At 40.5% G+C, this 16,312-nt stretch overlaps 2 protein-coding genes across 8 annotated transcripts in view; one reads left to right on the top strand and one right to left on the bottom strand.

The window, feature by feature from the left end:
• Nucleotides 1-2,053: 2,053 nt before the first annotated feature.
• grxcr1a (glutaredoxin and cysteine rich domain containing 1 a) lies at nucleotides 2,054-6,169 on the bottom strand. The gene is made up of 4 exons (XM_041944676.1): nucleotides 5,765-6,169; nucleotides 4,037-4,276; nucleotides 3,867-3,932; nucleotides 2,054-2,233 (listed from the first exon to the last, which is right to left on the bottom strand). Exons 1-4 carry the CDS (start codon nucleotides 6,167-6,169, stop codon nucleotides 2,054-2,056), a joined length of 891 nt encoding a protein of 296 aa, XP_041800610.1.
• Nucleotides 6,170-14,421: 8,252 nt separating this feature from the next.
• The window catches only part of atp8a1 (ATPase phospholipid transporting 8A1), a 101,392-nt gene continuing 99,501 nt past the window's right edge, over nucleotides 14,422-16,312 (top strand). For all 7 annotated transcript variants that reach the window (XM_041943533.1, XM_041943536.1, XM_041943531.1 and 4 more), the window contains exon 1: nucleotides 14,422-14,783. In XM_041943533.1, the coding sequence (XP_041799467.1) occupies nucleotides 14,735-14,783 (49 nt within the window). In that variant the 5' untranslated portion in view covers nucleotides 14,422-14,734. The remainder of the gene's footprint in view (nucleotides 14,784-16,312) is intronic.

The raw sequence follows: 16,312 nt of genomic DNA, 5'->3' as shown, positions 1-16,312 counted from the left end.
TCACAGGTGCAGGAGCATCCCAAAGTGAGAGGGCAGGAGATGTCTTCATGGCGGATGATCGGCATCATCATCATCATCACCCTGCTCTACGCTTTTAGCCTCTTTACAGTGCTGCCTTGTCTAATCATGTTCAAGCAGCATTGTACAGGGCTATGACAGCATAGAGAGCTGAGCTGCTCGGCCGCTGCGTTTCCCTGACCCCGTGGATGGCAGCCAATAAATGACATCATCCGTTAAAAGCACAATACGACGAGGGTTGCGTGTGATCCCGCATGGTTTGTTGCCCCCAGAGAGCCTTGTCTTTCAATTTTCGTGCTGATGTGGTCAAAAACTTGAATGCATGGTCCTTTTTTAAGGTTAAAGGCAACTGGGACACATGAAGTTCTCCTTGGGTTGAATTATTCAATGCAAACCTAAATCCCTTTGCAGCCGATACATTATTAAACCAGTTAGTAACATTGCATCTTGCTGCTTGGATCAACTTTTTTTGTGCATCTCCTGTATTACCATTACATTTAAGCCAGAGCTGAACGTCCCATTTACCAGAAATAAAAAATTAAATCAAAATAAATGCTCTTCTAACCATCTGTAGGAGAAAATATTCAATTTGCTGCACAATAAAACATTTTAAAACCATTTTTCAAGTAACAATTATGAGAGGCACAAACTGTTTGAGGATTATGTTTGTATGCCGCTGGTGATTATGTGCTACAACTGCCACAAACAATTATTTTAAATATCGGTTAACCTCGATTAATCGTTTTGGTCTATAAAATGTGACATCTTCAAATGTGTCGTCCAACAGTCCAAAACCTTTAGACATTCAGTTTACTGTCACAATGAAACAACTAAATCAGAAAATCCTCACGACTGAGAAGCTAAAAAAAAAATGGCTTAAACGATTACTCGATAAACTAATCGTCTCAGCTCTAATGTAGACCAGAAATCTATAATGTTCTATTAAAGAGTCTGAAATTTGTTTGAGTCCCTGGATTTCTTTGATTTTCCGTGTGTGTTTGCCACACTTTCCTATGTACATACAGTTTCCAGTTTATTAGGTATGTCTAGCTAAAACTAACACAGCCTAGCATAACAGTCCTGCAATAAGACCTCTCTTCATGAACATTAGAATGTTCAACGCAGTGGTAGGATTTATTCACTTCTTTTTTAGGAACTCTATGATCACATTCACACCCGGAAGCTGCTCAGTTCAACCACAGTCTGGTCTGTCGGCCGCTGAGCAGCTCCACCGAGCAGCTGGTGCTCGGGGCCTTGCTCAAGGGCACCTCAGTGCTGGTGATGAGGGAGGGGCAAGTGCTGCCTTTGAGTTTCTCCTCCCAGATTTATCCTGCTGGAACCGACAATCTTCCATTCACAAGCTCCTTTCTCTGACCTTTGGCCCCTGCTGCCCTCATTTGTTGCACAAATGTTGCATTAGACTGAATTGGTTTAGTTTTAGCTAGGTGTACCCAATAAACTGGCAGCTGAGTGTACACTACATTTTAAAATTATTATTTAGGTTTGAATGATGTTTGGTGCTCCACTGCGCCCAAAGGTCCAGTTTCATGCCCTCTACTGGCTGCTCACTGAGTCCTTGACTTTCCCTGTCTGTCCTGTGTCTCCATTAACTCTGTCTGATATGGGATTAGTTATGGGAGGATTGTTAATGAAGGAGCCTCCTCACTAATTAAATAACAATCTTAAGTTTACCAGGGGTGAATATACTAGTTCGTGATGCGTGTACAGACCCAGACAGAAACCTTAAATGAGAATTGTGCAATGAAAGGCCTGCTGTTGTTTGCTTTGGCTCAAAAAGAATGAACACAGTTGCATCATTCTTATCTTGAACTACATAGAGATTTACCACACCAACAACACCAGAGCCACAAATTCACAGATTTTATTACAAATTCATTTAGTTTTCACAAACAATGGCCATGGAAGAAGAGTCCTGCTGCGTTTCGTATTACTGCCTGTGTTGCAGTCCAGTTGAAGCTCCTGCGAAAGGTCCCGGAGAAGGAAGTGAGGATGCTGGGTCAGGCACTTAACATCCTCACTGGCTGCAGCTCACACATGGCTGCAGGCCGTTCTCATTGCAGGAAGTGCACTTGAGGGCTTTGAAGGAATCCGTGAAGCAGTTGCGAAACACGGACATCTTGCTGCCATGGCACATTGGGCACGGGATGAAGGCAAAGCCCCCACAGGTCTGGCACGTCTGGGGATGCTGCACCCTCTAGAAAAATGGATTCAGATAAGATGTCCAACATTAAATACTGACAGCTAAAATATCTACATTACATGCACAAAACAACTGGTTTTAATTGTCTTCCCGTGGGACATTTCTGGAGGTTCAGGGTTTTAAAAAAGCTTTGTTACAAATAGCAAATTTAAAATGTTAATTAATAGTCTGACATTATGGGAAACACTCTCTTTTGCTTCTTTATTGCGTTAGATGCAAAGATCAATAGCACTTGCTACCATGTTAGCTTAGCTTAACATAATGACTGGAAACAGGGGAAAACAACTAGCCTGGCTCTGTCCAAAGATGGAAAAAAACACCTACCAGCACTTCTAATGCTCACTCAGTCACACCTTATGTGAAGCATAGAAGTGTCAACTAATGGCTGCAAAGCCATCACTGCTGTCACTTACATTTACATAAAGTCCAGTATCAATATTAATACAATCAAGTCAGCGATTTAAAAAGGAGTTTGTTGGTATCTGATTTACTTGTTAGCAAACTAGTCCAAATATGTGACATCACAGAAGTAGCTAATTCAGGCTAATCAAATCTTGTGACCGTACGCTCGCAGTGGGGTTAACGTGCATGAACAGTCCAAAGTTGGAATAATGGAAGGTCTTCCTGTTTTTCTTATTCTGCTGGCATTGTGTGAATGCAGCAATAAAAAACACAACTTGTCGGTTTCACACTTCAGGCTTTGCACAGATTAAACAAAAGCAGATATAACCTGTTCATTTTGAGCTTTTGAGGCGCCAAAAGTTTCTTCTCGAACAGAGCTCGACTGGTTGTTTCCATGTGTTTTCAGCCTTAATGGAGAGCTGAATTGATCATCTCCTGGCTGTAGATTCATATTTAGCCTACAGACATGAAACTGGTATACTGGTATTAATTTAACTTATCTAACTCAGCAAGAAAGCAAATGAGTGTTCTTCCTTTTTAAATCGGGAGGGCCATGTTGTTGGCCAGTTCTGGACTGATTAGTGTACGCGTGACCTTTCAGAGCGGCACACTTTTTTAATAGCCTGCAGCGACTGGAATGCATGACTTAAATGTCATAACACTGCTTTGTATTCGCTTATGAAGACTTCTATTGGGCCTGAACTCCAAATTACAACCGAGACCTGAGAAAAGGCCAGTGTCGGTGTGGCAGACGTTGCTGCAGCTCAGCGCGAGGCAGAACTAGTTTGCACAATCTCGGTTTGCACCACAGCGCGATGTGCCCTGTGTTGGTGTGTTTGAACAAATGTGTTGGAAACAGAATCAATAACAGGCCCTCCATTATTGATGGTCACTTATTGATGTGTATGCCTCTTTTACACTGCAGTTTGCTCATATTTTATTGATGGCATGACTAGTGAGGGGAAATGACTGCTCCTGTTCATCTCAATGACTGTGGACAGACACAAAGCGTTAATTTATTATGACTTTACAATTACCTTATGCTTTAAATATTATATGTACTGCAAAGCACATAAAACATTGTTCAGTAAATCTAGTAGGAAACGGGAATAATTAAACATAGATATGTGTCAAAGCAAGTGGCTGATTCACAGGAAAATCACCCATTTGGCCACCATCAGTTATTCATAATGTGATTTCTAATGCAAACACAGTGAAGACAAACCTCAATTTTCATCAGAAGATCTTGAAGCTCCCCTGATTCATTCATGCCAAGTATTTTCTCTGCACCCTGCAAAACAAGTTTTACACCATAAGCCAGAATTTAATGAACTCAGTGAGGACATACAACATATTGAAATCAGATATCAGTGGAAAGGAGTAATAAGAACTGACCCCAAGGTAGTGTCCATCAATGAACACCACGGGTAATGAAGGAGGTTCTCCCACACGCTTGCACCGCTCCTCCAACTCCTTCCCGTACTCGCAGTCCAGGGCGATGTTCTTCTCCACAAACCTCACCCTGTGGTTCTGGAAGATCTTCCGGACCAGCTCGCAGCGCTCAAAGGTTGTCCTCACCACACGGAAACTCGTGGTGTAGATCACTATCCGCCCAAATTCGAGAGATAGCTCCATCTGAGAGGGAGTCAAACTCCTGTTAGATGATTTAGTTTTTGTTTCATCTGTAAGATTCAAATGATTCCCAGCAGCAGTATACTTCGGCATGTACTTCAGATATCATCCTGTGAAGCGTCACCCTGATACATACAGTAGCATTGCTAATGCTATCAATACTCATAGTAGAATGTTTATACCGATTTCCTGTCTTGTGTTCACTTATAGGAACATTTTGTAATGTCTGCTACCTCTTTTCTAATGAGTTGTAGTTAATGACTTTTCTGGTACTTAATAAATCAACATCACCAACGTTACTAACTGACATAATTAATGACTGAAAGCACCCAGAGATTGTTCCTGTTCCTGAACTGTTTTGAATACAGTCATGGTCCTTGGCTCTTCTTCACAGGAACTCTTTGAAGTTTATCAAAAAGTCAGAATTAGTCACAATGCTACTGAACCAATATCTTAGGCACGAACACAGCACACATTTCCATGGTAAAAAAAGCCATACTTGGATCTTGAAATGCTGAACATCATGAGAACTGTGAGGCTTTGTGCGTGCTAATGATGTACAGTTTGTCAAGGTGAAGTAAGGATTCAACCAAATTCCATCCCAAATATGGTAACTAACACCCCCTCCGCGGCCTGTGTTTGGGCGACTGTGTGTTCAGGGATTATGATTTATAATCTCTTTATAAAAGGTGCCTCATTGGAAAGCGGTACTGCATGTTTTAGCCATTTTACAAGTTATGTATTATTTGTATAGCTTTCAAGAATTTCCCAAAGTGTTCCATAGATTTTTTATATATTTTTAAATGTGCTCATCCTCCCCTCAAGGCAGCCTTTGCTTACATGCATCACAGCAGAGTTTGGGAATCAATTTACTCTACAGAGAATTGCAAATTGCAAACTTCAGATATTGTAGGTGGTCCATCAAAATCTAAATTCTGTCAGATTTATGGTTTTAGTGGATGTTATTGTGGGTGAAAGTATAGACTGAGTTGAAAAAATAAATATTGGTGATAATGTAACCTGATTCAGCTTTACCCTAAAAGAAGGATCATCTCATTTAATCATGATGAGAAGTTCTATCTCGCCTACAGTGACTCTGCCTGGTCGCCTAATATGCAGAGAAATCGTTGCTTCAGTGTGACCTTCTGTATCACCTGTGCATCAGCACACGGGGCCAGGAGTTACCTCAGAATAACAAACACTTCTCCTTCGTGAAGGGATACTAGAAAGCGAAGTGCAGAGAATTCATTAACCTGATTAGTTTCTCTTGAAACACTTAACGAAATACATCATTAATCTTTAATTGCTCTGTGACCTTGTCTTCTATTGTGAGCTTTTATCCCAGTCATGCTCCTACACGTAGCTCCTTCCTGTAACTAGACTTGAGGACAACACTGATGGGAACTGTTGTTATAAATATTCAAGCAATGATGGGAATTTATAAAACAGATCATATAAACCACAAGATTAGACTCTGCCCGACATACTTACGCTGTTGGAATTGGGAAGGTTTTCAAACAGCGTCTGACCTGCGCTGACTTTGTGCTTGACCCCTCTCACAGTCCCATTTTTACTGAGTATGTTGACCCTCTTGGTGGTGAACATCCAGTCCTTGGTGGCCCCTGCGTACATGAGCAGATCATCAGGCTCACACTCGCTGTCATCCAGCTCGGAGCCCAGGTATCCATACAGGTGTCCCTGTACATCTCCACTTGTAGAGGGGCTGCTGGCCCGTTCGGCGTCAGAGCTGCTGGTGCAGTCTGAATCCAGTGAGTCTGAAGGCCCCTCATCCTTGAACATCTCCTTCAGCACCCGGCCGCTGTTCCCCGAAGCCACGCGGAACCTCACCCGCTTCTGTGGCTTCTCCTGTCCTGCCGTCAGCATCGTCCCCTCCATTGCACAGCCTTTGACACATTACATGGTCCACAACGCTGCAGTGTAGCTCCTTGCGTCTCATTCGGAGGACATGCTCAGACACACTATTTGTCCTCCATGGATTACTTCCCTATTTAATCCTCGCTGTTTGAACAGATCTAAAATAACTGAGAGCCTGTAAGCTGCCTTACAGTCAGACTCACACCGCCAGTAAATAATACATGCATTTCTGCCATGGCAACCTAGCAAGCTAATCTCAAGTAAAATGATCGTTGTCTTTGAATTATTCATCACAGTTTACACAGTTTTCACCAAAGCTTTGACTGAAGACTTTTAATGGCCTGACCTCATGTGCTTTAATCAAACAAACAAACATTTGTCCCTCTTGGGATAAGACGACAGCTCGACGCTGTGAGGCTATTTAACAGCTGCTGCATCAGCTACATTAGATTTGCCACAGTTAGCCCATAGTCTTACTTTCCCTACATGCTAGTAATTCATTTAAAACATGAATAATGATTAAAGTTAAACCTACACCTGCTCAGCACTCAACACACACTTTAGTTAACACAAACACACACAGCATAAACTTGTTACATCATCACATTACACCATTTTAGGCTATGCTAGCAGCATTGTTGGTTGTTGACTATAGCCATGAGCCTCTCTACAGATGTTCGTGGTTCTCACACAATGAATCTTAATGAATTTAATGAAAATGTAAAGTCCTATATTTTGGTTTTGTGACCAAACACCAACATTCCCATCAGCCTCAGCGCTTTGTGTTCAGTGCTAATTATCAAATGTTAGCATGCTAAAACACCAAACTGATTTAACCAGCCAACCGTGTTAATTTTTGTTAACACGCAGTTTAGTTTTGCATTATACAAAACAGGCCTTAGCATTGTGAGCATTTTAGAGTGCTAGCATTTAGCTCAAAGAACCAGTTTGTCAACAGAGTCCAAAAGCTATTAGCATGGTTGACTCTGCTTATTTGAACTTTGTACATATACTGTACAATTTTGTGATATATGTATATAAGCATGTTAATTATTGTATCTTGTATGTTTTTTACTCTTCTATATACACTTTATTTAAACATGCTCAGAAGAATTGTGCTGAATTCACAATAAACCAATGAGGTGGTGATAGAGGAGTGTATGCATATCAAATGTATGCAAGGACTTAAATTTAGATTCTGCAGGCTCTTCATTTGGTCTAAAAACATCTTCAGTTTGATTAAGAACTTCTCCTTTCGTTGCAACGTCCCTCTGTCTTCATGATCATCCGCTATGTACTGTAAGGTAAAATGCACTGTGACATCAAACACATGGATGCAGATATTCCCTGACTGCTTACTGTGTTACACCCACAGCAGGAGTGCAGGTGTTCACTGGGCGTCCTGTCAGAGCAGAAGTGACCATATAATATATCACAGTGACACAATAGAGCAGCGTGTCCACAGAGATGCCTCGGCCAGGTTTTTTTTTTATCACACGTGATGAAAAAGCCCCCTAGAGATGTGACACATCAGCTTATAGTGGTGACAGCGCCACTCTGTTTAGCTGAGCTAAGAGCTACACGCACACACACGGCATGTCATCACCTGTTTGTGTCGTCGTGCTGATCATCAGAGAAAATCCATCTGGGAGAGTGGAGTGCGTCAAACTAAGATTTAGTGGCATCCTAAGGCTGTAGAAGTGAGTCTGGCTCTGGTTCCAAGTCTTATAGATCCAAATGTGTCCCTAACTTTCCTTTAAACTGTCTTTTATTATAAGGACGTCACTGCAGCCATTACAACACGGCCTGTATCGGCTCATTGTATATTATTGCTGCTAATTGCCAGTGTTATATGCCATTAGGGTGTCTAGACTTTAAAATTATTGCCTGAGGAGCTGAGGTGGCTCAATCAGTTGTATTTTTTAAATATCTTTGTAGAACTTCATTTTATTGAGTAGTTTTAAATCTAATTATCTTTAACTGTCCTTGACTCCTGTCTTCAAAGGCTTTCTCAATCAGCTCCTTACTGTGAACGATGCAGGTCCTTCACGAACACACATATTTCCGCCCAAGTTGAACCAGTTGTGGTTATTTCACATAAGAGATTTGTGGCTGTGCTCTGTCTGAGCTCTGCTGACTGTGTGGAGAAAACAGGCTGATGTATTTCTGTGCACCAAAACTGATAACAGTTGTTGGTTGTAAGCAAATAAAGCCTCCATATACATACTCAGTAAAACACATTGCATGTATACTTGAGGTCTAATAAACATGTTTAGTGGATTTACTTCCACAGAAAACATTTGCAAAGCCATGTTTTGGGAAAAATTTTAATCTGGCAAAAAAGGCACCTGCTCCAAAATAAACACTGCACAATATCGTCATCAGGGTACCTTTAAAAACACACACACAGACACACACACATTCACAGACTCCAGATAAAGCAGAATAGCTTTTAAGTGTTTAAATGAATAAATAATGATATTGCTATTGCTTATTCAGGCACAAAGATTTAATCTTGCAGAAAAACTTTGGTACTAGGTGTTTAAGCTTTGACAATTTTTTGCTCATTGCATGCTACTTTTTCTCTTGATGTTAAGTTTCTGGAATTTATTTACTCCTTTGTCAAGACTAAAACCCACAAATCTGCTCAAAAGTCACTTTTGTGACACTATAAACACCAAATATAAGATGAGAGTCGAATTCTGAGGGAAATAATATTGTTTGTGCATGAAAATGCTCAAAATTACAGATACTAACTATTGATACACAGGGTTTCAAAAACTGATAACAACATCTTATATTACATTATTTTATATCATATAATGTTATATTATATGATATTTTGTTGTGTTATGTTATATTATAGAGTCTTGGTGCTGGGTGGATTAGAGATCATACATTTTGAATTTGGCAGTCAGTGCCTGGATAAAGCTGCTTATGTTACTCTGCCTGCCAGTTGAACATACTGTTCTTATAATTGGAATAAATCCGTCATGGTCTTTACATATCATTTTCATTTTAATTAGGTTTTTTATATCATGGAGGAGCAGTTTCTCAATCATCCTTCCTCCACACAGTATAACTTTCAGTTACACTTCTAAACCTCTTCAGCTGCTATAGTCCAGAAAAAGACTTCACATGGATATAACCACAGCGGCACTAGATGAATGAAGATAAAACAAACATGAAAACAGCTCAGCATGTTGTTTAGTCTCCTGTAAAAACAGGATGGGACATGCTTATCTGGAGTTCAGTGAAACATGCCCACGCCATGTTGAGTCAAGCAGCCATTTTATCTCACTTTAGCACATTTAGACAAGAGACCACTGAGATGGTGATAGCCTGTTCAAACAGAAGAGCTCATCTCTCAGCCCTCCTCATCTGCAGTGTTAATGTAGCCTCGCCAGCCACCTCAACTGCTATTAAAAAAGCAATTTGAAAAGATGAATACTTTAACGCTCTTTAATTTCGCTCCTGTTTGTCTGCTCAGCTGTGACAGAGTGGAAGAAAGTCAAACAGTGCAGAGTGATAGATGGTTTTAATTTTGTGCAGAGGGAAAAAACAGATGATTCATAGATTCCTGGCTTGAATTTTACGTTAGCTTCATTATATGACTGAGCTGCAGTACGCTTTTGAGTTGTAATAAGACAGACTGATCTCCACATCTAGGGCTTGAGAGAAAATTGTATTTAAAATAGCATTTAATCTCTTGCATCTTTGAATGTGTCTGTGCAAGTTTGAGAAGATCTGCACGCATTAATCCTACTACTGTGTGCAGGGTTTAGGGAAATAGCTCTGAAATGACTCATCATTTTTTGTTAGATGGCCATCAGACCACCTCATCCTTCTTGATTGTAGATCCGTGTCCACAAGGGGGCAGAATGCAGTTCAATTACAGCAAAATGTCAAGCCGGCCAACAGTTCCCTGAAGAGCTGAAGGCCACCAATGACGGATGCAGCTGCTGGCCTGCTGGCTGCATCCACTGGCTTGGTTTGATCAGTCTTTAGAGAATGATTAATGATAAAATCAATGACACGATCATTTAGGCCAAGTGAGAAGGAGCAGGATTAATGCATCCTGAAGAGATGAAATTTTCAGGCTAAAGATTTACAAACTGAACTTCAGAGAGATTGCAGCCACAGGTTTGACGAACACATTTATGTTGTTGTTTTTTGAGAATATCAAAGCCGTTTCTGAGTCTGAAAGCACTAAAAATTAAAAACAGTTTCATACTACCTCCATTTTCACAGCTTAAGTTCTGTTTCACCGCTGTGATGAATATAAGAGGCAAACGTCCCTGAAATACAATGAAAGTGTGAATCAAGCTGCTTTCATTATGATTTTACTTTTAAAAACATTGGAAATTACTATAAAATCATTCAGCACTATAGAGTCTAAGTTTCAGAGAGAGGGTTGACAATAGCAGTTCTCAGTACCATGGGGAAGATACCAGTAAGGGAAATAGCCAGCACTTCATCCTCTGTAGTCAACCGGATACCCTTTTAAAAGTATCTGGGATAGAATCCAGTAAAGCTGTTGCAGGGTTTAAACAGCATTACGTCTTCCCATAGTATTTCCTCTCTCAACAGCAGCAAAGTGGCTCAAAGTATTTTCCTGCAGAGGCAAAGGGCTCCCAGACAGGAGCTTGCAAACATCATCATTTATGGACTGGTTATTCAACCTGATGTTCGCTTGCTATCTCCAAAGGATACTGCAAACTCATCATAGTTTGAGGAGCATTTTAAAGTGGGGTCATTGAGGCTCAGATTCAATGATCGTGATCATTTTTGCTTTTTCAGGCACTTCTGATCATGAAATTACAGAACAGTGTGGAGATCATCAGTCATTGGGATTCATCACCTGGGAACCATGGATGTCTGAATTAGATTTCATGGCAATCCATCCAGTGGTTGTTGCACTATTTCACTTTTTAACAAAGTGGTGGCCTGAGCTTTACCTCTATAAGTGACTGCAGTTGATCAGACTACATCTTTGAACTCCTCCTGACTCAAGTAACTGAGGCAAATCGAATTTTTATAAATATTTTACATTAAAAAAGCCATAAGCTGAGTCCCATTTTGGACTGATGGTGGCAGTTAATGGGTAAATTTGGACTGACCTAAAGATATATCTGCATTTCTGGGATTGATCTCAATCGCAGAAACGTTTTTTAAAATGTACTTTTTGTTATAGTGACAGCGTAGATTCAGACAGGAAAACTATCTTAGCTGCTAGGTCACTAGGATGCCCCCCATATACAATACTGAAATAACAGGTGGAATAATAGTGATTGTTATCAATAGATAATTCGAGCTGTAAAAGAATATAAAATGAACCTGATACCTGACTGTAAAGTTGTGTCAAAGTTATATTTTGTGCTAAAGTCAGCCTGCCACAGTCTGCCAAAATGTATACTTACACTGCAGCGGTGTATCAAAAAACAAAGGTGCTCAGAGGGAGTATCAGTGAAATCTTTTTAGGTCAGTCTGTTAAAGATAAAAATAAACTGACAAAAACACTCATGCTGTTTGTAATTGACACAGATTCTGACAGTGGTAGAAATTTGGATGGCTGGTTGAATGACTCATTGTTTGGACCGGATTGCTGTAAAACACAAAACCAGCACACACACACACACACACACACACACATAATGGAAGAGGCAGGCTTCTTGTCACTGTTGCTTAGCAACCGTGGGAGCTACAGAGCCAAATCCCCGTGGTGGCAAGCTGATGTTGAATTAGGCAGAGTGGGGGAAAGAAAGGAAATCTTTGGGAGAGATGTGTCTCTAGCAGGCACAGGAGGAGGCGTAGATGTTCAGGTGTTCATTTCTTTTTGGATGTGGTGAATCTTGAGTTCCTACAATCTCTCTGTGGTTTTTTTCATTGCTTTTTTGGGCTGGATTATGACCTGCATTAAAGAAAAATCATGTTTATTATCGTTGTGAATACATCTAAATCTTAAATTACCAGATTCTTTTTGTTCAAAGAGATGCAGCCTTCTGTTGTTAAATTTGCCAGCATCTACTGCACTGCTCACTCACAAAGCCTACACACTGTTTTATGTTTTCAGAAGCAGAAGCATAATCTCATCTTCCCCTAATCCCCACAGAGAAAGCACATTTTTAATTTTACAGGCAACGTGGCTCAGAACAGCAGCAGAATCTCCTGTATCACTCCCGACGACAAGTGTCATATCACATATGCGAGGAGTCTGGCAGCAGTCGCTAAGGAACCTCTCTGTAAATACACATGCACACAAGCAGGACACTCAGCATTATGAAAATAATGCCAGTGCAATATACACACCAGACAATTGTAGTGTATCTGTAACACTGCAGTTCTCTCAGGCAACTGCAGTGGTGCTGCTGCTGTACAAATGCTGTCTCCTGTGTGATTTGCATTTCAACTGCAGTGAGGATGAGAGCACTTTGATTTGCTGTTTGTACAGCAGGCAGACAGAGATGTCATTGTTGTTGCTTTCTTTGCATTTGCATGAATGTTTCTTTTTATTATGCCTTATTTTTGGTATCTGTGGGTCCATGTTAGCAGATTCGTGATAGGAGAATGATACACCGATGAGGGATGTACAGGAGAGTGTAAGATAGAGTAAGTCACCCTGGATTAGATCTTCTGCTGAGCTTCTCTCTGGACAGTAATCACATAATAACTCAGTGCCTGATACAAGTGTCTGCTTACAACTGCTTGGTTCTGTTGTTGTGAGTCAGCACATGCTTTACATGTTTATGAGTTTAGTTTTCCAGAGACTTGAACAATGTTTTGATAGACAGGGCTGATCATTTAATGAATTAGTCTCTGAGTTATCAGCTAATAGATATTTCTGTGTAATTTTTTACTTGGCAGCCACATGGCCCGTCACAGTGTCCATGTAGATAAAACTGTTTTTTGGTGCTTGCACATCACATGTTGCTCTGTTAGGGGCAAAGCCTTCAACATGACAGAGCTATTTTATAAACAACAGTCCCAATGCAGCATCTGATGGATGGAGATCTCATCAAGTCCAGTGACTCAAAGTGAGCTTCTTGGACATCTGTTGTAGCTCCAGTCAGGTGATTCTTGGATGTATTGGTGACAGGCTTGCTCACAGTTTGATATCAGTAAATATGTTTTTGCTAATCTTTATTTGCTGGTTTACTGGTACTTACTGCAGATTGCACTGCTTGCATGACTCCTTCTCCATCTGACCTCAATGCAGATGTTATCAGATCTCTGTGAATCATGACACAATATCAAAGACATGTAAATGCCATTCTGGGATCAGTGTGGTTGTGTCTACAGTCTGTACTGTCTCAGTGAGCCCTGTTCTTCCTATTTCTAGATGTCTTTGTGTCACTGATGGCTTTCAGTTTAACTCGAAAGTTTATATTAAATGTTTAAACACTGAGAACAAATATTAAATGATAGGCTAAAGCAATGATAAAAGAACTTTTTAGCAAAAATAATCAGTAGTTTGTATGGGTTATAAGTAAGCATAAAGGAAATACTTAGTATGATAAGAAATTATGATTTCAGTATGATCCAAATGTAATTTAACAATATACTTTCGTTTGCATAATGCAATATGTGAAACAGAACATTACAAAATACAAATGTATTGTTTTTTTTATATATTGCAAAAAACATCAGTGTATTCTAATACTTACAGACATATCATCAATTATTAACAGTATATTTGAAAAATAAATGGGTGGGTTATATATCATATTTGTAAAGAAAGACATGCCATGGAATGTTTTGCAAAATGCATTATAATGTGGTGAGCCTCAGTGTATGCAAATTATTTTTAATATATAACAATTCATGTTTGAGCATAAATTAATGTACGTCAAGGTCCGTTAAGTGGTGTAGGCCTTAATTTGCTGACACTGCAATAACCCAAAATACATGAAGAAGTATTTTATTCAAAATCGAGACTGAATTGTGATAAGCCAACTCCCACCCAGTGTACTATTGTTGTGTCTTCAACCTGTGAACAACATCTACTGCAGTGGGGGGAGGTGTCCACAACAACGAACAATTTGTTGGTCAATTTTAAAAACTTAAACATTAGAGCTCCTGCCGATTAAAATCCAGCACTTTTGTTACGTCCTCAGAAAAATACATTTTTCGAGACTTGTATTTCTCAGCCACGGTGAAATGACAGTTATCGTGTTCAGCTGCCCCCTCCCGCTGCGGCTGAATTTGGTACGGTCCATAATGTGAAGCGGCACCGTCCCCCTCACGTCAGTTTATGGTAAATCCGTGTCCACTCCTGCTGTACCGAAGGCGTCTATCGGCTTTATAATCCGCTGTGTGAACCGGGATGCTGGGGGATCCATGAAGCCGTGGGCTCCTGGGCATGGTTCTGTTCCCACCAGGAAATGAATGTTGTTTATACCTCGCCTGTGCTCCCCATTAGCAGTAAACACGCAGCTGTACTGTCCGCATGAGAGAGGCTCCTCTTCTGAATTTTAGCCGTTTTTGAATTTCTTTGACGGTTGAGAAGCAGCAGCAGGAGCCACAGAGAACAGAACTAACAAGCCGCAGCCGCTTGACAGGTGCCGTCGCCCGGCTGTGCGTGAAGAGATGCCGCCCGTTCAGAGAACGATGTCTGATCTTCGTACCCGGGCGGAGGGTATGTAAAGACAATTTTACTGAAGTGTATGTGTTGCAGAAATGTTTGAAAATCATGTCCACTTCTGTTTTTCTTCTTATTGCAAGAAGGCCGACCAGTAGCTGTCTGGAAGTACGTTACAGTACAATAACTTGCTAGCTAAAGCTGTGAATAACGGTGCCCCAACAGGGGTCAAGGAAACCCCGCGGGCCTTAGGAGTTTTCTAAAGGAGTGTCCTGGAAAATAACTCGTTCAATTTTAAAATAACTAATTTCAGTAACGGTTATCTCAAAGAGAAAGCCTGAAGACATCATAAAATGGAGTAAAATAGGATTTCTTAAAATAACCGCTACTCAAATGGATATTTGCGGTCTGTATGAAGCTTCTAAAAAATTGAAGCTAGTGTAGAGTGCACCTGACCGGGCAAGCCTAGCACCCATCCAGACTGGGACAACCCCAGCTGTGTCCAGCCCGCCACAAAGGTACCATCATGCCAGAAACCAGGGGATGTCACCAGGAGTATTGGAAGTTGATTCTTGATGGCATTAGCCACAAGTCTAAAAGCGCAATAACAAGTGTCCAGCAAATGGCATCTGTAATAGCGTGGATTTGATAATACACCCATTGTAATTCGGCTGGGACCCCCACTCCTTCACTGCACCAGTAACTTTCCATTGCACCTCAGTTGTGTTCGCCAGGGAAGAGGATACAGATCCATACATGTGACTTCAGTGATTTGAATGCTCATAAGGGGATCCTCTCTAGTGCACCAAAGGCTGCTTAGTAGGTTGGGTGTTAAGGATTGTTTGTTTATCCAGGAGATCCAGTGACTGGACACATACAGGCTTATTGCTGGCTGCAGATCCGCAGTCCTATAGGGTTTCATTATGATGTCTTTAAATTCCTCCCATCCCTTATTTGTGGCAGACCCTGACCTATGACCTCTCTGGACTGGAATTTATCTGCAGGGATCAATAAAATATCGTATTGTTATTATTTATGGTTTGATTTGGGATGGCTTATGTTTGATTTAGAACGGTAAGCTCAGGCTAATATTTCAATCTGAGTTACTGCAGTTAAGTATATTGTTTTGGCTGCTAAAGCAAGTAGCCTGGCCTCTTAAAGTGAATTAGAATGAACTTTCTCACATTTATATTTTATATACTCGTAGATAAGTTGTTCCATCAAAAAATATTGGAGAAGGGCACATTAATGTGCATATCTAATATTCGCCTCCATTAAGTCTGTATATAAAATGTCTAAAATAATGCACAGTGTGCCATCAGATTTAGCTTGAGACAGTTTAACTGTTAAGTGTGTGTTCATGCAGGAGGTATTCCTGAACTAGGCACTTCATCCAAGTAACTGGGAGTGTGGGAAATGCATTTTTAAAGAAACATACAACTCAATTTCAAAATTCAGTATTTTTGAACATGAAGGACTGTCTGAAAGCTGCCGCAGAGGACCACAAGACTAAAACCAACCTCTGATACACTCGAGTTTTGCTGCACAACATGTTGATCAGCTTATCCATATACATGATGTAACAC

This window comes from Chelmon rostratus, chromosome 9 (assembly GCF_017976325.1).
Source record: "Chelmon rostratus isolate fCheRos1 chromosome 9, fCheRos1.pri, whole genome shotgun sequence".
NCBI classification, from domain to species: Eukaryota; Metazoa; Chordata; class Actinopteri; order Chaetodontiformes; family Chaetodontidae; genus Chelmon; species Chelmon rostratus.
This window is presented reverse-complemented; position numbering and strand designations above follow the sequence as displayed.